This window comes from Diceros bicornis, chromosome 24 (genome assembly GCF_020826845.1).
Source record: "Diceros bicornis minor isolate mBicDic1 chromosome 24, mDicBic1.mat.cur, whole genome shotgun sequence".
NCBI lineage: Eukaryota > Metazoa > Chordata > Mammalia > Perissodactyla > Rhinocerotidae > Diceros > Diceros bicornis.
Genome location: NC_080763.1, coordinates 19,076,124 through 19,100,324, shown reverse-complemented (window position 1 = coordinate 19,100,324; position 24,201 = coordinate 19,076,124). Strand labels below are relative to the sequence as shown.

General features: G+C 38.2%; 1 protein-coding gene across 1 annotated transcript; it reads left to right on the top strand.

Annotated features, from left to right (window-relative positions):
* The first annotated feature begins 573 nt into the window (after positions 1-573).
* On the top strand, positions 574-23,648 carry MED6 (mediator complex subunit 6). The gene is made up of 8 exons (XM_058567230.1): positions 574-659; positions 7,602-7,761; positions 8,856-8,947; positions 10,918-11,000; positions 11,313-11,421; positions 12,807-12,922; positions 22,604-22,631; positions 23,241-23,648. The coding sequence occupies exons 1-8, from the start codon at positions 638-640 to the stop codon at positions 23,369-23,371; spliced, it is 741 nt and encodes a 246-aa protein (XP_058423213.1). The 5' UTR covers positions 574-637; the 3' UTR covers positions 23,372-23,648.
* The last annotated feature ends 553 nt before the right edge of the window (positions 23,649-24,201 follow it).

Sequence of the window (24,201 nt, the reverse complement as noted above, 5' to 3'; positions counted from 1 at the left end):
GCCCCTCTCCTTTCCGCTCCCTCCACCTTGCAGCCCCACCCCTCTGTTTCCCGCCCCGCTCCACCTCCCGACCGCGCGCCCCCCACCTCCCCTCCCCGCCGCTCTCCTCTCCACCCTGTTCCACCGCCACCCCCCGCCCCCGCTCTCCTCCCACGCCTGCTCCATCTCCCAGTCCGCCCCTCTCTTCCAGGCCTACCCCTCTCCTCTCAGCCCCACCCCCCTCCTCCCCGCCCCGCTCCACCTCCCCGCCCCGCCCCTCTTCTCCCCGCCGCTCTCCTCCCACGCCTGCTCCACCTCCCAGGCCCGTCCCTCTCCTCATAGCCCCGCCCTTCTCCCCCAACCCTCCCCTCTCCTTCCAGGCCCGCCCCTTTCCTCCCAGCCCCGCTCCACCTCCCAGGCCCACCCCTCTCCTCGCAGCCCCGCCCCCGCCTCCCAGCCCTACTCCACCTCCCAGCCCCGCCCCTCCATCTCCTAGCTCCGCCCCTGTCCTCCCCAGCACCTCCCCTTCCCTAGCAGTCTCCTTCCCTCTCTGCGTGCCTTCTCACTATCCCTACCGTCTGCAATCCGCCGCTTCCGTCGCCGTAGTTGTTACGCTTACTCTGCGCCGGAAGAAGAATCCGCGAACGGTTTTGGAGTTATGGCGGCGGTAGATGTCCGAGGTAAGCTGTGTTGGTTACGGTCTGTTCCTGATTGTCTGGGGTCTGCAGCTCGCGGGGGAAAGGTTCACGTTCGCTTGTGATGCCTCCAAAGCTTTTATGAGTGGTTTTTGTGGACGACCCAAGACTCTAGTCTGGGGAAAAGTTGCCTCTTTTTTCCCAGTTCCGCAGGGGTCTCCTAGAAGCGTCGAAACGAAAGGGCCAGAAGAAGCCGTGGGTACTTTGAGCCCTCGGACCTGCAGTATTGTTCGGCACGCGTGTCTCTCCAACAGTATTGGGACACTTGTTTTCGGGTGAAGGAACGGTCTTTGGGCAGAGAGGGGAGTGGGGTAATGAGCGGACACGATTGGGTTCATCTCCTAGGACGTGGCGTGAGGGCTGCCTTGTTTATTCCTGACATCGCGCACCGCGCTTCCCTGGGCATGAATCCCTAAGATCTTTTTCTGTGAGTTTTATTTTGGAGTCTATAATACTTTCTGTCGAGCTCCCAATAATTACTGAGGGCAAGGGTCGTTTCTTTTTCACAGCCAAACTGTAAAGGTACTCAAATATTTGTTGAATCAGTGAATAAATATATAGAGACGCAATTCTTTAATTGCTGCTTGATCTCTGGTAGTATTGGGCCATACATCTTATCAGCACACGTACGTATATCCGTTTCGGTGAATTTGTAACAAAAAAAGGCCTAGAATTGTGCTCTGGGTTTCCCAAGAGTGAACGGAAAGGTGACTAAAAAATACCTGAAGCATGAGAACTTAGTTCCAAACAGACCAGGTTCCTCCAGGTTGGGAGGAGGTATCATGGAAGTTCCCAGGAAAACTTGATTTGTTCCCGCGAATATCTTTATCTTTTACTACTGTATTGGCTCCCACAAAACTTCTACACCTGTATGAAACTCTCAATGTAGATTTATTTCCATTTGAAATTTTGTGGTACTTTTTCTTAGAGGAAGTGTGAATTTTTGTACCTAGATGCTAGCTGAGATTCATGGTTAAATTTAAGCTTCTCACCTACATCAGATTAAAGAAAAAGAGCTTTCCTCAAAAGATGTTTAAGTATAATATGTTTCTGATCACTTCTGCATAGGGTTGTTTTTGTTTGTATATACTTGATTTTTTTTTTTTTTTTTTTTTTGTGAGGAGATCAGCCCTGTGCTAACATCCGCCAATCCTCCTCTTTTTTTGCTGAGGAAGACGGCCCTGGGCTAACATCTGTGCCCATCTTCCTCCACTTTATATGGGACGCCGCCACAGCATGGCTTGCCAAGCAGTGCGTTGGTGCGCGCCCGGGATCCGAACCAGCGAACCCCGGGCCGCCGCAGCGGAGCGCGCACACTTAACCGCTTGCGCCACCGGGCCGGTCCCTGTATATACTTGATTTTTAAAGGAAAGTGTTTTCTTTTTCTGTATTAACCAAATTGGAGTCTAGCACACTCATTACAAATATCTTCTCATTTATAGTTACTCGGAATATCCAGTGATCTTCAGCATTTCTGGATAATGTTTTTACATGTGTATCTTTCATTATAAGTGAGAGTTTCAAGTGCCTAATTTCATCACTTGCTGATTGTTAGAGAGCTGTATTTGGGCTATGTCAACATGCTTCCTTGTTCTGAATAAAAAAGAGAAACATGTAGTTGGTCAGACTGTTTTCAAATATTTAGGTTTCATAATGTTTTACTTTTTGTTTAGATTTCTTAGGGTTATTGCAAAAGCTTTAAGGTGGGAGTGTGTCTGGTGTGTTAGAGAAACAGCAAGGAGGCCAGTATGGCTGAAGCAGAGTGAGAGAGGTTGTGGGAAGGAGATGAGGTCAGAGAGATAATTGGTGGCTTGATCATATAGGGATTGTAGGCTGTGGTAAGGTCTTGGGCTTTTCTTCTGAGTAAAATAGCCACTAGAGGGTTTTGGTCAGAGGAGATGAAGAAAATCTGACTTACTGTTTTTTAGGATCACCTTGGCTGGCGAGAACAGTGTAGGAGGGCAAGGGTGGAATTAGGGAGACCAGTTAGGAGGCCATTTCTGTAATGCATGGAGGTTTGGGGGTAGCTTGGACTAGAGTGATAACAGGGGAGATGGTAAGTGGTTTGAGTCTGCTTGACTTGGTAGTGTGTTCTCTTTATGGGGCTGTGGTCACGGCTGGTCTCCAGGTGGAACAGATAATTGTATTGTATTTCACAGCCACATACCACCCTCTTAATCTCAGTTAACTGTTTTGTAAATGAACATTCTTGAATACTGGAGTATAAGTAAATCTACGACCAGAAGAGTAACTTGTCCTTGGCCCTCAGTCGTGAATTAATAAACATTTGCTAACTATTGCAAATCAGGTCCTGTGCTAATTCCTGATGAGTAAGACACAGCCCCCATTCTCTAAAAACTCACAATTTAATGGGAACACATTTGTATTTCTGGATTATGATATGATGAGTATTAATAATGAAAGTATATAAAAACTGCTGAGAACTAGAGAAAGAAGCAATTATTTTTGTCTTGCAAAGTAGAGAAAGGCTTTGCAGAGATATTGACATGTGAAATTATAACCTAGCATCACCATTTAAATTATCTACTAAACTCATACTCTTGAGAATGAAAAGGGTCTCTATTAAAAAAGAGGCACAAACGGGAAAAAAAAAAAGAAGCACAAACTAGGACACCCTTGATTAAGCCAGAAATAAGTTTGGTTATCATAATCTTAAATTGGCTACCAGCACTACCACCATCATCATCATGATTAACATTTATTGGGTTATTACAGTGTGCTAAGCATTTTATATACATAATCTGGCATGTAGGTATTATTGTAATCCCCATTTTATAGATGAGGAAACTAAGCCATGGGGAGATTAACTTGTCTGAAGTCCCATAATTGTCAATATACTTTTCCTTGTGCCATTCTGCTGTGGTGGTGAATTGTGGGTGGTGAAGTGGGAGTAGCGGAGCTAGATTGTGAAATGCCACGTTAAGGAATTTGAAGCTTCTTCTTTTAGACAATAGGTATACATTGCCATTCTTTCAGTAAGAAGTGACATAATTAGATTTGTATTTTGCATAGAGTAGCGTGATACAGTGTGACAACTCTCACTTAAAAATGTATGAGTAGCATTTTTAAGGCTGAATAGGCTTGAGAGAAGAACTGGAGATGGAGCCCGGTAAGGAGGCTGTTGTCCAGGTGACACTTGGAAAAAGATTAAATAAGATAGTGGCAGTAGGGATGGAGAAGAGGAAATGTATTTGATTAGACTAGATCCTCTCTCGGACAGCACTGATTGTTCTACAGGTGGTCTCCACAATTTATAGTATCAGCCGTGGCTTTTCTCGCAAGGTTTTTTCTTTTAACTTAGTTTTTTTATTATTATTTTTAAATTATTTTATTGAGGTCATAGTGGTTTATAACATTGTGTAATTTCAGGTATACATTATTATCAGTTTCTGTAAAGACTACATAGTGCTCACCACCAGTAGTCTAATTTTATTCATCACCATATATATGTGCCCCTTTACCCCTTTTGCCCACCCCCAACCTCCTTCCCCTTGGTAACCACTAATCTGTTCTCTTTGTCCATGTGTTTGTTTATCTTCCACATATGAGTGAAATCATGCAGTGTTTGTCTTTCTCTGTCTGGCTTATTTCGCTTAACATAATACCCTCAAGGTCCATCCATGTTGTTGCAAATGGGACAATTTTGTCTTTTTTTATGGCTGAGTAGTATTCCATTGTGTGTGTATATATACACACACACACACCCCCACATCTTCTTTATCCATTTATCAGTTGATGGGCACTTGGGTTGCTTCCACATCTTGGCTATTGTGAATAATGCTGCAGTGAACATAGGGGTGCATAAATCTCTTTGAATTGTTGATTTCAAGTTCTTTGGATAAATACCCAGTAGTGGGATAGCTGGATCATATGGTTTTTATTTTTTTAAATTTTTGGGAAATCTCCATGCTGTTTTCTATAGTGGCTGCACCAGTTTGCATTCCCACCAGCAGTATATGAGGATTCCCTTTTCTCCACATCCTCGCTAACCTTTGTTATTTTTTGTCTTGGTAGTTATAGCCATTCTGACAGGTGTAAGGTCATATCTCATTGTAGTTTTGATTTACGTTTCCCTAATAATTAGTGATGTTGAACATCTTTTCATGTGTCTGTTGGCCATCTATATATCTTCTTTGGGAAAATGTTCATATCCTCTGTCCATTTTTTGATCAGGTTGTTTGCTTTTTTGTTGTTGAGTTGTATGAGTTCTTTATAGATTTGGGAAATTAATTTGCAAATATGATTTGCAAATATTTTCTCCCAGTTGGTGGGTTTTCTTTTCATTTTGTTCGTGGTTTCCTTTGCTTTGCAGGAAAGGAAAGCTCTTTGGTCTGAGGTAGTCCCATTTGTTTATTTTTTTTTTTTTCCCATGCCTCAGTAGACATGGTAAACAAAACAGGTTCTTAATATCGCTCTTTACTGGGTGTTTTCAACTTGAGGCAGCATAGTGTAGAGGAGTGTAGGCTGTGGAGCTGGGCTGCCTGGATTCACATCTCAACTCTACCATTTAGTAGCTCTGTGACCTTGTCAAGTTATTTAGCCTTCCCATGTTTCAAGTTCTCCTTCTGTAAAGTAGTAATAATAATAATACCAGCCTCCTTGAGTTATTGTGTGGTAAAAAGGTTAGAACAGCGCTTGGAACAAAGTGTTCAAAAGTGATAAATAGTATTCTCTCCATTTGCATTGGTCTCACAGGTCATGCTCGCCTTACTTTTCATCTTTGACTAGTTTACTAAATGAGAAAAATGTGACATATAACTGCTGATCAAGAAACAGCTTGGTGAATAAAATTATAGGGAGAATTTACTGAAGTCACTTGGAGCAGATGACATTTATAATTCCTTCTAATTTTGAGAGTCTGATTCCATGTTTAGTGTATCCAAGCCAAATTCCTTATTATTACTTCCCTCAATGAGTTGTTGGTTCTTAAGATCTCTGACTTGATAGATGGTCATTCAGGAAATTGTCTCTTTTTCCCCTAAAAATGTCTCTGTTGTCCTTTACTTTGTATGCATTGCCGTTGCCTTCTACCAGGTCCTCATCACCTCATGCCCATATCTATTGACTCACCATAATCGTTGGTAGGTAGGATCTATAATTATACATTTATTTGTTTCTGCAGATTTTTCCTCTACCTATGCTGAAATGATCTATAATATTATAACATTTTATTGTTAATAGCTTATTATGACACTGTATAGACATAGTTTCCACTAAGTGAGAAACAGACCTAAAGTTGTCCTTCTACAAATGCTTTTATGTAATCATTCCTAAGGAAATAAAAAAGAAATGTGTAAGAAAGTTGCTTTAAACAAAACTACTTTAATAACTGGACTGTAGTGTTTAAAGCTGAGAATAATGATTATCCTTAGTTGCTTTTCTGTCTTTTTCTGTAAATGTTATTTCCTGACCTGTTAGACATTTGGTTATGGCATGATCCGTTTGTGATGAACCATCTTAATGGACTGTAGTAATTATTTGGTCATTAACATACTTCATCTGTTTGTTTCCTCCTTTATTTTATAATGCACATACCACGTTTTACCTTTCTTTACGTACTTTTTTCTCATTTAATTCATTTCGCTCAGAACTGCTTGTCACTTTGGATTAGGTCTGACTTTCTCAAAGATGCCAGAAGCAATTACAGTTTAGAAGAGGTTGAGGTTTTCAGTTCTTCCTCCTTCAACCGGTATTATATAGGCCTTTTGATGTCATGACTTATACCTAGTGGGATGTAGTTCAGTCAGTGGAATGAAACATCATTGCAGCCAGTAGCCAATAAAAGCTCATTAATTAAAACTATCTAGCTCTATTTACCATGTCTTTTTTTTCTTTTTGCATTTTTAAAAATTTAAGAATTAAGTTTACTTTAGAATGTGAAATTGTATGGCTGTAATTAAGGGCATTCTAATTCTCATTTGCCCCAAAACTTTTACATCATTATTATCTCATTTATAATAACAGCTTCCTAACTTATTTCTCCATTCCTAATTGGGAGGTCTGAAACTTCTGGCTGTAGATGTGTTTTCTTTGGCAAGCATGTGTTTGAAAATTTTTTAATTAGTTGCCAACATATAAAAACTCAGGATTTCCAGTTTTTTGAAAGACCTCTCCAGATTCCAAATCCTATCACTTCTTCACCTAATCAAATTATTCTCTAAACATATAATATACTTTTATTTATTTATTTTTTTCTTTTTTTTTTGTGAGGAAGATCAGCCCTGAGCTAACATCCGTGCTAATCCTCCTCTTTTTGCTGAGGAATACCGGCTCTGAGCTAACGTCTATTGCCAGTCCTCCTCCCCCCTCTGCCAAAGCCCCAGTAGATAGTTGTACGTCATAGTGGCACGTCCTTCTAGTTGCTGTATGTGGGATGCGGCCTCAGCATGGCCAGAGAAGCGGTGCGTCGATGCGCGCCCGGGATACGAACCCGGGCCGCCAGTAGCGGAGCGCACGCACTTAACCGCTAAGCCACGGGGCTGGCCCATCTAAACATATAATATACTTTTATATTTCCCTACCTTTGTATATGCATTCTCTCTGCTTGGAATTACTTTGCCCCTCTTTTCTCCATGGTGAACCTCTATTTATTCTTTAACAGAGGCCTAAAACCCTCCTCCTCACCCCATGAAAAATCATTACTGTTTCCTCAGGTAAGGTATTCTGTTCCCACCACTGTGCTCTTGTAACACGTTTATTCATACCTTGATTACAGCACTATTATGTTGTGTGTTATTACTTTCTTGCATATTTATCTCTTCTGTTAGGCTGTGAGAGTATAGAGGTTGGGATCCATGTCACCCTTATATTCATAGTGTCTGCAACATTAGATGCATAATAAATGTTTGTTGGATTGGATTTTTTTTCTCTTTTCTCATCCTTTATCATTTTGTTTCTTTCCTATAGATAATCTGTTGGGAATCTCTTGGGTTGACAGTTCCTGGATCCCCATTTTGAACAGTGGAAGTGTCCTGGATTACTTTTCAGAAAGAAGTAATCCTTTTTATGACAGGACATGTAATAATGAAGTGGTCAAAATGCAGAGGCTAACATTAGAACACTTAAAGTAAGTTACTCTAAGAAGATAGCATCTTTGCCAGCTAGAGATTTTACAATGAAAGGTTCTTTCAAGCTGTGGATTGTGAAGTACAGAGCAGACGTTTTGGAAGAACTGGAGTTTTGTTTGGGTTTCTACCAATTTGACACGCAAAGGAATTATTAGTAGTCACTTGTAACCTAGGAAGTCTTTTCTGTATAACTTCATATATTATTGTCCAGTTAAAATACAACTGTGAGGTTTAGGTGTAGATCTGATGAGTGATTTTAACAATGCAACTGTTATCCTTAACCAGGTAACTATACTTATTGTCTCCTCTACATCTAATTTAGTGTCTTAAACCATAGTCTGGTTTATAGTAGATTTGACTTTGTATGACTAATAAAGGAAACAAAACTTTTAGTCAAATAGTGCAAAGCAAGCTTCTTCAGAGTTAGGATGCTAAATAATTAAGAATTTATTACTATTTCAAAAGTTTCTGAAACAACTGTGTAATGTAGTTTTTCATCTGTTAGCTAAACATTGGAAGGGGTTCATGAAATTAAATTTCTATGGTATTTTAAATAGCTTTTGTTATGAGGCACATATTTACAACTGGTAAGACAACTTATTGTTGCTTTTAAATGTAATCTGTCAGGTCAAAAAATTTGTTGGGGATGAGGATAAGGTTTTTGATGTTTTCTAGTTGGGTAGAATGTATAGTTGACATGTATAGTCAAGGCCTGTATAGTCTTCATGTATATTTTTATATTTTATATAGATTTATAGATCTCTTTGATCAGGAAGCATCATGATATTTTGGTTGCCTTTTTGGAAATGTACGCTCTTCAGTGTACTTTCATGACTGAAAATACTCAGATTTAAGTTCATGAACGTCTGTAGAGAAATTTTGTTGTTGTTTAAAAACCAAATTTTACTTTATCTGTATTCCACCTACTTGGGAAAATAGCCAGTTTTATTGAACAGCCAGTTTTTAATATCTAACATAGGCAATTTTAATCCTGTTTACAGTGTTGCTATACTTTTGTATGATAATTTGAATGTTCTGCAAAATTATTTGTAGGGTGTTCATAGATATTTAAATGTCTGTGTTCTATTTTCAGTCAGATGGTTGGAGTGGAATACATCCTTTTACATGCGCAAGAGCCCATCCTTTTTATCATTCGGAAGCAACAGCGGCAGTCCCCTACCCAAGGTAAAATGTGTAAACTTCAGGCATTATTTTCTTCTTAGGATACCATGATTTATTTACTTCCTGAGTTATATGTTCTTGTTTTTTGGGATTAGGTTCTGTTTTGCAGATCCCTAAGACCGACATACATGTTCAGTGTTTTGCTAGGAGGACTCAGCAGACTCAGCATACAGTTAGTTGTACTCTAAGATCTATTATGGCAACACAGTAAGGATACCAAGCCAGATCAAAAAGGGAAAAAGCCATATGAAGTGGGATCTCTAGGAATCCATATGTGTAAGCTTCCTATGCTTTCCCTCCTGCAAAGGGTCACACCAAGTGCACCCTCCCTCCAGCAGTGAAATGCAGCCCCGCAAGTGTAATGTGTCTGCTCAGAGAAGCCCAGTTGAGACTCTGAGTCCAGAATTTTTATTGAGGGCTAATCCTGTAGACATCCTTGCCTGCCAAAATTCCTGACTCTCAGAAGGAAATCAGGTTTTCACTATACAGTCATGCATCGCTTAATGATGGGGATACATTCTGAGAAATGCACTGTTAGGCAGTTTTCTTCGTTGTGCGGAAATCGGAGTGTACTTACACAAACCTAGATGGTATAGCCTATGCACCTAGGCTATAGGGTACTAATTTTATGGGACCCCTGTCGTATATGTGGTCTGTCGTTGATCAAAACCGTCATTATGCTGTGCATGACTGTAATCATATTGTTTGTACAAATTGTTTAGGCAGGCTGAAATAGCAGGCATAACTTTATCACTTATGAAATGTTTCAAAAACTAAGTTCCCCTAGTTGCATGCTTAGATGCCAAGAGTCTTCCAGTGTGCCCAAGGACAACTGTCCAAGCAGTAACAGAGCAGTTCGCTTCATTGACGCCATCTCTTCCTGTGAGCATAGTTGTTGGGGTTTCAACTGAATCTCAAGTACCCCAAGTAACTTTTCTTCTCGTCTCAGTCCATTGAGTCTAATTCTGTTACAAAATACATGGTAGATGCAGTTGCTCAAATTTATAGAGGATAAATTGAAAATCCTCATTGACACATTCAACCAAAAGTCTTACCTGAGTTATATTACTAAACAAAAGCTTGCTTTTGAAATTACACTGAAGAATATAGAACTCAGATTTGATTTTGAATCAAAGAGCTAGTCACTTGTTCCAGAGATGACCAGCTACATCTCCTAACTAGATATCCTCATCAAGTTAACCCTGATGTTGATTTCAGAAAATGACTTGCTCGAGAAGTTGTGGTTCCCAAGTCCAGAATCCAAATTTAGTTTCAAAATCAAAGATCTAGAGTTCCTGCCAAGAGGAAAAGAAAACCTTAGAACAAAGACGAGACCAAGGACAAGATTTCCATGATGAGAGGGCTCAGGGTATAGAAGCTACAGAGGATGGCACCAGCCTCACTAGCAGCTGTTTTATTCCTTAGGACCCAGGACTGGGACACAGAGGCAGGTTCAGTGCATCTGATATCTTCACCCTGGGCCCTACATCTCTCTTGCTTTAAGGTCTTACTACCCAAAGTGTCACTGACTGACAGCAGCATTGGATCACTTGGGTACTTGTTAGAAATGCACTAGCCTTACTGAGTAAGAATCTGATTTTAACAAGGTACTCCAGTGATTCAGTACATTAATGGCACATTAAAGTTTGAGAAGCACTCCTCCTAGAGCAAGAGTTAGCAAACTTTTTCTGTGAAGGTCCGGCGAGTACATATTTTAGGCTTTGTGGGCCTCATGGTCTCTGTGACAACTACTCAACTAGTGCCATGGCAGCCTTAGATAATAATGTAAATGAATGGGTGTGGCTGTTTTCCAGTACAACATTATTTACAAAAACAGGAATTACCAAACCCTGCCTTAAGCTCTAATATGGGAAAATGTCAAATTTTAGTTGTTCTTTTTATGGAAATCTACGTGGCAGTTTGTGTGCAAAGCTGTATTCATAAACTTTTTTTTTTTCCTTGCGCTGCTTTAGTTATCCCACTGGCTGATTACTATATCATTGCTGGAGTGATCTATCAGGCACCAGACTTGGGATCAGTTATAAACTCTAGAGTGGTAAGGGTCTTTACATTCTTTAATCACTAAAGAAAACTTTTAATTGAGCTACCTTGCTTCTAAGAAATAAACAGGAGCTCCTCTCTCTTGTGTAAGTTGGTATAAACTGTTGACTAGTGGCATGTCTTGAGCATTGGTTACTGTGGGCCAGCTCCATGTTAAAAGTATATACCACAGCCCCAGCTATATAGTGATTTGGTTTCTGAAAAACAGAAAATTACTGTCTTTGTATGTGTAATATTTTGTGAGTATTTACTTTGGAAATTTTGGTTGGCCTAATAAGAAATTCAGAGTTGATTTTCTTTTTGCAAGCTTACTGCAGTGCATGGCATTCAGTCAGCTTTCGACGAAGCTATGTCATACTGTCGATATCATCCTTCCAAAGGGTATTGGTGGCACTTCAAAGATCATGAAGAGCAAGGTAGGTAGGACACCTAGACCCTCCTAAAACTCTTTTTGGCCCTCTGAGGATGAAGCTGTTTTCTTTAGGAAAATGGCTATTGATAGTTTCTAGGTGTGTTTTACTTTTCCGTAGGAAGACTTCTCATAGGATGATGATATTGTCACAGCCATGATTCATGTAACTGGATGTGGTAATAATAGCTTCCCGTAGGAATAGATATAAATTTTAATCTGTTAGGTAACTAGTAATAGGTTGATTCAAGGTTTTAAAATACTTGGAACATACAGAGGAAATTGGTGATGAGGAATGAGTAATGATGATGTTTCCTGCTTACCTAACTGTTGAGTCATCTTGAAATCTGGAACCCAAATCCCCTCAGTCTTCAAAGTAGGGGAGATGCTCTTAGAGCCCTCTCTCCAGATGACCAGTCTGTTTTCTGATCTTTCCGTGTTATCACCTGTTGTGACGCCAGGTTCCCTAGTTTCCATAGCTGCTAATCTGCTACTTGTTCTGCACCATATTTTACCAATGAAAGTACTTCTAGAAATATTTCTGTAGCATTATACCTATATCCTACATTTCCTTCTCTGAGAAATAGCAACTCAGAATAAATCACTGAGGGAAAGGTAGCCTTTAAAAAGAATTCATTCATGGAGTGAATGGTCTTTCAGATACAGCTCTATATATTCTTGATAGTAGGTGCAGGCCACAACGTTTGACGGAGGAAAGTTTGCATCTGTTGAATAAACTTCTCCCAAGAACTGTTTGCCCCTACCTTAAGGAAGTGTTTAGAGCAATGCTTGCCTGGAACTCTTCATGTAGGGACAGTTCTCCAATACACCCCTCTCCCAGGGAAAATTCTACACATGATTAGCCTCAGAATTTCTCTTGCGAGTTCTTTTCTTCCTGTCTTCGTGATCTTCTGTTGTTTGGTTGGTCCTATTTTTTCAGTGGGTTGTAGTCTTCATAATTGAGTATGGTAACTTGAGTTTGTGAAAGTTGCATTTTCCATTTGCACCTATTAAGCTGTGTGGGAAAAGACCATTTAATACACTTAAAATATACACATGATAATTTGAGACCAATAATCTGGATTATGACTTAGGTAATTGTGGAAAACTTTAGCCTTAAAATTCTTATGTCTGTTTATGTTTATATACTAAAACTGAAGTATCTTTAAAAGACATATCAGCTTTTTAAATGTTAGAATCTTCATTTCAGAGGGAGAGTTAGAACACTTCTGTGTCTATGTTATGTGTAACTTATTTGGGGGATAATTTTTGGAATAGCAGCCATTAAAAATAATGAAGTTTGAGTATATTCCTGGTGGGCAAAGATTTTTAAAAATATAAGACACCAAACTAATTAGGCAATGTTTCAATTTGGACTTCATATTTTAATAGATAAAGTCAAACCTAAAGCCAAAAGGAAAGAAGAACCAAGCTCTATTTTCCAGAGACAACGTGTGGATGCTTTACTCCTAGACCTTAGACAAAAATTTCCACCCAAATTTGTGCAGGTAATGAGAATGTGTGTGGTTAATTTTGATTTGACACTTTTTCCTGACATATGTAATTTTAATTGAGAACTGATTGAGACGTGACCTAAAAATACTGATTTTCCTCATTAGTTAAAAAATGATCTCTGAATCAAAGGAATGGTTTTTTTTTGGTGACGAAGATTGGTCCTGAGCTAAGATCTGTTGCCAATCTTCCTCTTTTTGCTTGACTAAGATTGGCTCTGAGCTAACATCTGTGCCAGTCTTCCTCTATTTTGTATATGGGACGCCGTCACAGCATGACTTGATGAGTGGTGTATGGGTGCTGGCCTGGGATCGAAACCTGTAAACCCCAGGCCGCCGAAGCAGAGCGTGCGAATTTAACCACTACGCCACCAGGTTGACCCCGCAAAGGAAAGATTTTTAAAGACTTATTGGAGCAAGTGGCTAAAGGGAATGGAATTAATATTGTTCTGAGCACTTAAGTTTAATTTCTCATTGAATCTTCACAACTATGAGGACTGCATATAGATAACATTCTCATTCAGAAGGTTGCTAAAAGTGTCATAGGTGGTAACAAAACTAGAATCTGCAACTCACGCTGTTTTTACTCTATGTGCTGCCTTCCAACCTGAGGTAGTGGATAGTTAAGTCCTTAAAGGATAGAATAGTTAAAACTTCTGTAAAAGAGAATAGAACATTTGAGATAGAGAGTTTGCCATGATAAATGGAGGAGGCAGAAGTAATGATAGTTACATCATACAGGTGTTTGAGTTACATGAATTCTATCACAGTAGTCCTCCCTTATCCATGGTTTCACTTTCCGTGGTTTCAGTTCCTCTCAGTCAACCAGGGGATCTGACATACAGTCAGAAGGTTGATAGTAGCCCAATGCTACGTCACAATGCTTGTGTCATTCACCTCACTTCATCTCACCATGTAGGCATATTATCTCACATCATCACAAGAAGACAAATGGTAAGTACGGTACAATAAGATATTTTGAAAGAGACCACATTCATATAACTTTTATTACAGTATATTGTTATAATTGTTCTATTTTTTATTAGTTGTTAATCTCTTATTGTGCCTAATGTATAAATTAAACCTTATCATAAGTATGTATGCATAGGAAAAAGCATAGTATGTATATATATAGGGTTTGGTACTATTTGTTGTTTCAGGCGTCCACTGGGGGTCTTGGAATGTATCCCATGTGGATAAGAATGGACTACTGTATGTTATTTTGGGGGGTTCCAGCAGCACTAGCAAATTCACCTGCCATTCTACTAAATGAGCTTTTGAAGTGAAGTGGGTATGAGATGGGATATGTAAACATGTTATTCTCGTGGTTATTCTCAGTTCTTATGAGACTTTACAGGGCTGTGTATAGACAAGGTCATATGCACTGTTTTTCTTGTGGGGGGCCTATTTAAGAGATTTTCAAGGGTAATTTTAGATTAAATGAGATTGTTCACACCATGAGATGAGTTTAGAATACTCCTCCCCTTCCCCCTTCCCTGACTCCAGTGTGTGAGAGATATGTGCTATTGGAATGGTAATGTGGTGGTGAAAGTAGCAGAAGACACAGTTGGAACTCAGGGCAGGAAAGCCAGTTTAGAGAAATCTCATGAATTGCACTTGAAGATGAAACAGTGTCTGTTGAATAAATAAATAAATGAATTATAGCTGTGTGTAGGGTGAGGTGATGAGTAACTGCTACAGAGTGTAAGAGGTTAGGTGTGGTTGAACATTTCATTCAGTGAGTACATAGTATTTACTAGCAAGGCTTGGGGAAGAACATCTAGACCTTCACAGTACAGCAGCCATTAGGCGTATGTGACTGTTGAGCATTTGAAACACAGCTAGTTCAAATAGAGTTGTGATATAAGTGTACAATACATGCTGAGTTCAAAGACTTAGCACAAAAAAATATAAAATATATCAGTAATATAAAAAGATTGATTATATGTTGAAATGATAATGTTTTAGGTATATTTGGTTAAAAAATATAAAATTCATCTGTTTCTTTTTGAAAATGTGACTATGGGAAAATTTAAAATTACATGTATAGCTTGCATTTGTGGCTCACATTCCATTTCTTTTGGACAGTGCTGATCTAGACAGTGGGAATAGAACATGCAAAACCAGAAACATGAAAGAGTATTAATGAACATATACTGAGAAACCACAATATCGTTAGTTTGTTCTTTTTCTAGTTCCTTGAGGTGTAAAGTTATAGATTGTTTATTTGAGATCCTTCCTCCTTTTTAATGTAAGCATTTATTGCTATAAACTTCTCTCTTAGTACTGCTTTTGCTGCATCCCGTACGTTTTGGTATGTTGTGTTCTTATTTTCATTTCTCCAGATAATTTCTGATTTCCCTTTTCATTTCTTCTTTGACCCATTTGGTTGTTCAGGAGTGTGTTGTTCAATTTCAACATATAAGTTAGCAGAAGGAAAGAAATAATAAAGATTAGAGCAAAAATAGATGAAATGGAGACTAGAAAAACAATAGGAAAAAATCAATGAAACTAAGAGTTGGTGTTGTAAAGATAAAGTTGACAAACTTGTAGCTAGACTAACGAACAAAAAGAGAAGAGTGAAATAAATAAGAAATGAAAGAGGAGACATTACAACTGATACCACAGAAATGAAAGGATCATAAGAGACTACTATAAACAATTATATGCCAACAAATTGGATAACCTATAAGAAATTCCTAGAAACATACAAACCTATCAAGACTGAGTCATAAAGAAATAGAAAATCTGAACACACCAGTAACGAGTAAGGAGTTTGAATCATAAACCTCCCAACAAAGGAAAGTCCAGGACCAGATGACTTCACAGGTGAATTCTACCAAACATTTAAAGAGAATTAATACCAATCCTTCTCAAACTATTTCAAAAAATTGAAGAGGAGGGAACACTTCTACATTCACTTTATGAGGCCACCATTACTCTGATACCAAAGACAAAGACACTACAAGAAAAGAAAACTACAGTCCGATATATCTGATGAACATAGATGTAAAAATCCTCAATGAAATCCCAGCAAACTGAATCCAACAACACATTAAGATGATCGTACATCATGATCAAGTGTGATTTATCCCTGGGATGCAAGGATGGTTCAACATACTAAAATTAGTCAGTATGATACACTACATTATCAGAATGAAGGATAAAAATCTCATGATCATCTCAGTAAATGCAGAAAAAGCATTTGAACAAAGTTCAACACCCTTTTATGATAAAAACACTCAACAAACTAGATATAAAAGGAGTGTACCTCAACATAGTAAAGGCCATCTATGACAAACCCACAGCTAAGATTATACTCAATGGTGAAAATCAAAGCTTGTCCTCTGAGATCAGGAACAAGACAAGGATACCCACTCTGCACACTTCTCTTTAACATAGTACTGGAAGTCCTAGCCAGAGAAATTAGGCAAGAAAAAGAAATAAAAGGTATCCAGATGGGAAAAGAAGAAGTAAAATTGTCTTTTTGTGGATGATATATGATTTTATATATAGCTAACCCTAATGACTCCACTAAAAAACTTAGAACTAATCAACAAATTCAGTCAAGTTGCAGCATACAAAATCAACACTCAAGAATCACTTGCATTTCTATATACTAACAACGAACTATCTGAAAAGGGTATTAAGAGAACAATCTCATTTATAATAGCATCAAAAAATAATTACTTAGGGATAAACTTTTGTTTCCAGCTTGAGATATAATTGGCATATAACATTGTGTAAGTTTAAGATGTTCAACATGTTGATTGGATACACTTATATACTGCAAAATAATTACTACCGTAGCATTAGCTGATACCTCTATCATGTCACATAATTACCATTTCTTTTTTGTGGTGAGATCATTTAAGATTTATTCTCTTAGCAACTTTCAAGTATATAATACAGTAGTATTAACTATAATCACCAAGCTGTACCTTAGATTCCCAGAACTTATTTATCTTATAACTGGAACTTTGTACCCTCTGACCAGCATCTCCACTTTCCCCAACCCCCTCCAGCCAATGGTAACCATTACTCTACTCTCTGTATCAGTTTGGCTGTTGTAGATTCCACATATAAGTGATATTATGCAGTATTTGTCTTTTTCTGTCTGATTAATTTCACTTAGCCTAATGCCCTCAAGGTTTGTCCATTTTTTTCACAGATAGCAGAATTTCTTTCTGTCTCATGGCTGAATAATATTCCTGTGTGTGTGTATCACATGTTCTTTTATCCATTCATCTGTTGATGGACATGTGGGTTGTACCCATATCTTGAATATTGTGAATAATGTTGCAGTGAACATGGGAATGCATATATCTCTTTGAGAGCTTGTTTTAATTTCCTTTGGATATATATCCTGCCGTGGGATTTCTGGATCGTATGGTAGTTCTATTTTTAATTTTTTGAGGAACGTCCATACTGTTTTCCATAGTGGTTGTACCAGTTTACATTCCCACCAACTGCAAAAGGGTTCCTTTTTCTCCACATCCTTGCTAACAGTTACCTCTTGTCTTTTTGATGATAGCCAATCTAACAGGTGTGAAGTGATATCTCATTGTGGTTTCGATTTGCATTTCCTTGATGATTAGTGATGTGGAACACCTTTTCATGTACCTGTTGGGCGCTTGTATGTCTTCTTTGGAAAAATGTTTATTCAGTTCCTCTGCTGAATTTTTAATCAGGTGGTTTGTTTTTTTGCTATTGAGTTGCATGACTGCTTTATATATTTTGGATGTTAATCCCTTATCAGATACAGATATTTGATTTGTAAATATTTTCTCCCCTTCTGTAGGTTGCCTTTTAATTTTGTTGCTGGCTTCCTTTGCTATGCAGAAGCTTTGTAGTTTGATGTAGTCCTACTTGTTTATTTTTGCTTTTTTGATGCATTTGCTTTTGGTGTCAAATTCAAAAAATCATCTCTAAGACTCATGTCAAGGAGCTTACTGCTTACATTTTCTTCTAGGAGTTTTATGGTTTCAGATCTTACGTTGAAGTCTTTAATCCATTTTGAGTTAATTTTTGTATATGGTGTAAGATAGTGATCCAGTTTCATTCTTTTGCATATGGCTGTCCAGTTTTCCAAACACCATTTATGGAAGAGACTTTTTTTCCCCCTATTGTGTATTTTTGGCCCTTTGCTGTAAGTTAATTGATCATGTATGTGTGGGTTCACTTCTGGGCTCTCTGTTCTGTTCCATTGATCTATGTTTCATGTATTGTTTTTATGCCAGTACCATACTGTTCGGGTTACTACAGCTTTGTAATATTGTTTGAACTCTGAGCTATCTGTACTCCCATGTTTATTGCAGCATTATTCACAATAGCCAAGGCATGGAAACAACCCGAATGTCCATCAGCAGATAAATGGATAAAGAAACTGGTATATACAGTGGAATATTATTCAGCCTTAAAAAGGGAAGGAAATTGTACCATTTGTGGCCTCATGGATGGACCTGGAAGATACTATGCTAGTTGAAATAAGTCAGTTACAGAGGGAGGAATACAGTAGAATTCCACTTATATGAGATATCTAAAATAGTCAAACTTGTAGGTGCAGAAAATATTATAGTGGTTGCTAGAGGATAGAGGAAGGGGGGAATAGGGAGTTGTTAAATGGATATGAAGTTACACTTATACAAGATGAATAAGTTTTAGAGATCTGCTGCACAACATAGTGCCTATAGCTAACAGTATGCTGTTGTGCGCTTAAAAACTGGGTAAGAGTGTAGATCTCATTTTGAGTGTTAGCACGCAAAAAAACCGAAAACCAAAGGAACATAAGGAATCTTTTGGAGGTGATGGATATGTTTATTACCTTGATTGTGGTGGTGGTATCACAGGTGTACGTGTATGTTCAAACTCATCAATTGTATACATTAAATATATGCACTTTTTTGTATATCAATTATATCTCAGTATACCTGAAAAAAACAAAAGAAGAAGCCAGAAAATACTCTGGAGGTTTACTCTGTGTGTTTGTGGAGGGGAAGAGTAATGAAATAAAAGACTTAGAAGATGGATTAAGCTCGGATTGAGAAGGATTTTGTATACTCTACAAAGGAGTTTGTGGTTAATCCTATAGTCCAGTGTTTATTTGCTATTTTAAACCCATAACCACTCTCATCAATATAACAGGTTTCCAGGTATATTAAAAATTATTTGAAGCATTAAAACAATAGCTGTCATCACTAAAGACAAACCAAAGCAGTGGTAATTTTTTTTATATTCTTTTTCAAATACACGGTCTCTTGAAGTATACTGAGATTTCCTCTCGCGCATCTTCTAGACCCTCATCACTGAGTAGCTGAGAATTATTGATGATGGCAGTAGAGACCCATTAAATATTTAAAAATAGTTGCAAGGAAGTAATGTACTTAGTTTTGTGTTTTAGGAAAATAAGCAATAACAATGTAGAGAATGCTTAGGGAAATGTAATAATTGGAGTCAAGGAGGTTCAATTATGGAAAGCCTGAATTAATTCTGTGGCCATAGAGAGGAGAGGATTCAAGAGATATTTCAGAGTTAGGACTGCCTAAATTTGGTAGTTGGCTTTGGAGAGATTGGAATTAAGGATGATTCTGAGGCTTCATGCCTAGAATCAACTTGATGTTGATTGTTAATCAAAGTTATAGGAATATAGGAAAAGAAACAGATTTTGGCTTAAATATAGTTGTTAGGGGTTCTGTTTTCATTGGCTAACCTCCAGAATATTCGTTAGCTTACTGCTGTGTTTGGATTCTGAGGTACTCCAGGTGATGACTGTTCCTTTTTTTTCTGGCTAGAGGTCCTTCCTGTCTTAAATCCCATATGCTATCCTATCCTGGTGAGCTAGACTGGACAATGTAGAAAGCTCAAAGACTCTCTTGAATCTTAAAACAAACAAACAAACTAAACTTTACCTTATAGAAAGTTATGAAAATTTAAAAACATACAAAAGTAGAATAATTTAAAATGAAGCCCTCATGTACCCATTACCCTATTTCAGCAATTATCAAAGATGGCCAATCTGGTTTTATCTCTTCTTCCCCCACTTCCTTCCAGTTATTTAGAAGCAGGTTGCAGACTTCATATCATTGCAGTGAATTTTTTACATTTTTCTTTTAAAGGTTTAGCCGTAGTCACACTTCAGTTGTCATTTTCCAGAACTCCACCTTTCTTTGTACCATCCAAGGGCCAAAAGCCAGCTCCCAAAGAGAGAGTGTGTCCAACTCTATATAACAGACTAGGAGGAAGATGGCTCTCTTTAGAACTGTTAATGAATTCTTTGCCCCTCCTACCCAAAACATTTCTCCTCAGATCTAGAGAAGAAAATAGATTCTTGGTCTACTTGAAGTCTCCTCTGAGCTCCTGTTTACCCCATTGTGTCTCCCAGAACCATTTGTAGCTCAGGACTTACTCTTACTTATCCATTGTATTAAACAGTTGAGTTTCTGGATCCTAGGGATGTTGCCCCTATAGGGAGGTGCTCAGGAGAATATTGGTGGAGTCCTGCCTGCTTCTCTGAAGCTCCTTTTTCCATATTTTAATTCTCGTTGCTACTGAAAGTACACTAAAACTGAGGTGATGGGAGTTCAGGCCCTCAGAGCCTTTTATGATGAATGCCTTCTCAGTGCTGTTTTCAGAAGATGCTAGAACACCATGGGGTATTCACTTCAGCTAGGTTTGTCCCAAGATTACCTGATTTAAGTTTTGTTAGAAAGCACCCCCATTCTATTTTCCCATCTCAAACCATATCCTACTAGTTTGTCTGACAGTATTGACTAGAAAAGATTAGACAGTGTGCACAGGGCAGATAATGACAATATTTCAGTGCCCAGATACAGTCCAGTGTCCGATATAGTTCAAATGGTTCAGTGCTAGCAGTATAAGAATATCCCCTCTCAATTTCTCACTTCCTCAATATTATGCCATATATTTCCTCTCCTGTTTTAAAGTAAGAAAAATTATTTGTTTAAATGCTAGTATATTCATAAGATATGTGATAATGTGGCTGTGTTGGGGGTTCCCATGACCACACCCATGTTTAGAGATTTGCTTAAAGGACTCACAGGATTTATTACAGTGACATAGTAAGGATATACAGTCAGATATAAGGGAAAAAGACATAAGTCTGGAGGAATCCATGTCAGGCTTCCTTATACTCTCTTCTTCCCATGAGGGGTCACCAGAGGGCACTCTTCTCTCAACAATGAAAACACAGCAACATGTATGTGATACTTCTGCCCAAGGAAGTCCACTAGAGACTTGGTGCCCAGGTCTTTTGGGGAAGTTTGTCATGTAGGTACCATCTGTCTAACATGTACCAAAATTCCACATTCCCTGAAGGAAAGCAGGTATTCAGTATAAACAATGTAGTCTGCAAACAACCTAGGCACGATGAGGCACCATTATCAGTTAGAGAATGGGGGGAACTCTCCCAAAATTCACTTTCTTTAGACACCAGCGAAGGGTCAACCTTGCAAGCTGGCCTTTCTAAGGACAGCAGCCTTAGGCCTTCTACGTTAACCTTCTCTACACAATGGATAATAATAATGGAGCTCAGTTTTGGTCTTACTAAGTGTAATGGTTCCCAGAACTTGTAGTTGGAGTGGGCTAGTAGGCAGATGGCAGCATGAATCTGGAACACGTGCTATCAGAAAATTTTGTAGTCTTTAGTCATAGGCATAGATAAGAAAGCTTAGGAAGGACATGTAAATTCAGAAAGAAATTCAGAAAACAAATGGAGGCATTGAACTTAAAAATGAAGAGAACGCTTTTCTTCTGAGATGACAGGGAAGTATATAAAGGTATTTTATATATATGTATATGTGTGAGGGTGTGTATATATAGATGTATGTATGTAAAGGTATAATAAGTTTGAAGGTAGATAAGAGGGAACTTGGGGCATTGACATCCTTATTTTTTTTTAAAACATAAGCAATAGAGTCATTATTGGCTGAGGGTGAGGGGTAGGTTGTGAGCCTTGAGGAGGGAGGAGGAGGAAAGTGTTTTAAAGCATTTAACTCGGGTAACGGGAAAAGGGAGATGACAGGGCCCAGTCAAGTAAAAGAACTGGTGTACAGAATGGAGGATCTTACCTTGTTCCTGACTCCTAGTGCCCCCATCGTTTCCCCCTGCAGTGATTTCTGATAGTATACTCACCACAAGCGTTATGTTTTATAGAAGAATACTTCTTTTTCCTCTCGACTGCCCATACCTGCCAACTTGAAAAGTTGGAGAGTTCATCCAAATTTTGTTCTACTTTCTTATAGCTCATACTTCCTAGGCAAATGAGCCTCTGGAGTCTTGAAAGGCTCCAGTATTCCCTCCCATTGGATTCTACTTAGCTACTTTTTGAAAAGCATTGTAGTCTGAGTGCAGAGGCAAAGGGTTCTGTAGATCTTCAAGGGTTTTTATGTTTGACTCTTTTGTTCTAGTTTGAGATTTTTGTCTTTTCTGGAATGGGAATAAGAAGTAGAAAATGATACATTTACTTTTTATGTTACATTTACTTTTTATGTTACATGAATAGTAGTACCTCTTCATGAAGTCATTTATAGTATAATTTGAATGAAGGTATACTTTTAAAAAGAATTATGAAGTCAAGAAGAAGAAAGCTTTGCTAACCTGCTCTGTTTTCTTTTTTCCCTTTCTCCCCCGCCAACCCCCCCTCTTTTTTTAAAATTACAGCAAAAGTCTGGAGAAAAGCCTGTCCCAGGTATGGTTCCTCTGATATTCTTATTAAACTTGAAATAAGACTAAACAGCCTGTTGAACTCTATACCTATAGCTTGTGAGGTGAGCTATGGTCATTTTGTGCAACTAGACTCTCTCATGGTAGTTTGTTACTCCTAACCTTTGGGATCTGCTGAATTGGCAAAAGATGGTGCTTTTGTGGTAGTGATATTAGTATTTAAAAGATGAATTGGAGTGGGAAGAGTAGGTATTGAGGAGGTGTGGAGAAGCTGAGGTGATTTGAGGTTTTTAGTTCAAATCTCAGTGTGAAGAAAGGTCTTCTGTTTCAACATTGAAAAGAAGAATCGAACTGTCTGTTGAACTGGGATAGAATAATTATATATCTTCTTGATGCATAATGTCTTATTTAAATGTCATATGTTTTTGTCTAGTATCACAAATTTGCTTGGGTTATCACGCTTTTAGGTTTGTAAATGGGTTCTTATACATCTGCCTGTTGAAACAGCTGAATTTAGAACTTGAGATAAGCAGTTCAAAGTGAATTTGAAAGAATCTGAACCATTCACATTAACCATTGTCTAAATTGATCTCATCCCTCCACCCTCCAAAATATATCTGTTTTTGATGTCCAGTGGATCAGACAAAGAAAGAAGCAGAACCTATACCAGAAACTGTAAAATCTGAGGAGAAGGAGACCACAAAGAACACCCAACAGACGGTGAGCACTAAAGGCCCCCCTGAAAAACGAATGAGACTTCAGTGAGTGTTGGACGAGAGAGAAGCTTGCCAGACTCCTCTTGTCCCTCGTTATACCTCATTACTGTGACAGGCTCTTGAACTTTAGAGTTCTTTGTCACAGCCCTCTCGTTTGTATAGAATGTGCTTGTTCTTTAAGGAAGGGTGTAAAGATCCTGATGTTTTCGATATGAATATTACGTATCTTTTGTGACCTTTCTGCTACTGGACTTGAGCAGCCTCCTCACTCACGTGTGTACTGCTATATATATATAACAAAATAAAGGTATTTGCATAAACTTCTTTATTATGACTTTTTCCCCCTTATTTTTCTCTCTGAAATATTTCCAGGTGCACTTTGTAAACACAAAGGATTAATGTTAAAGTGGTATCTAAGCTTATTTTCTTTTATTAGTTGCTTATTCCTCAGTATTAAAATAATAAAGTTACTGAAAACTTGAAAGATAAAGAAAAGGTAAAAACAACCTCACTCACCAAATACCATCACCCTACAAATGCTATAACAGTGTTGTGAATTTTGTCTTCTTTTTCTGTATATAGATGTTTTTAAAACCAGTTTGTAATTATTCTGTTCATACAGTTGTGCTTTATCATATTATTATGTCTATTGTAAGCACTTCTCCATGTTTAGTATTTATAGACTTTATTTTAGTGACTGAATAATTCTTGTGAATCATATCTGTTTTCTTAAACTCTCCCCATGTGATACTTAGGTTTTCCCCAATATTTTATTTTAAATAAGGCTGCAGTGATTACATTTGTGTGTAATGACTTTCAGTATTTAGTATTTCCTTAGGATCAAGTCCTAGCAGTAGAGTTGCTAGAATCTGTCCTTTT

What these genes read in the sequence shown, in the direction of transcription:
- MED6 (XM_058567230.1), top strand. Translation starts at nt 638, where the DNA reads ATGGCGGCGGTAGATGTCCGAG. An exon ending in TTCCACCCAAATTTGTGCAG is followed by an intron (nt 12,923 to 22,603) that starts GTAATGAGAATG and finishes TTAAAATTACAG; the next exon opens with CAAAAGTCTGGAGAAAAGCC. An exon ending in TGGAGAAAAGCCTGTCCCAG is followed by an intron (nt 22,632 to 23,240) that starts GTATGGTTCCTC and finishes TTTGATGTCCAG; the next exon opens with TGGATCAGACAAAGAAAGAA.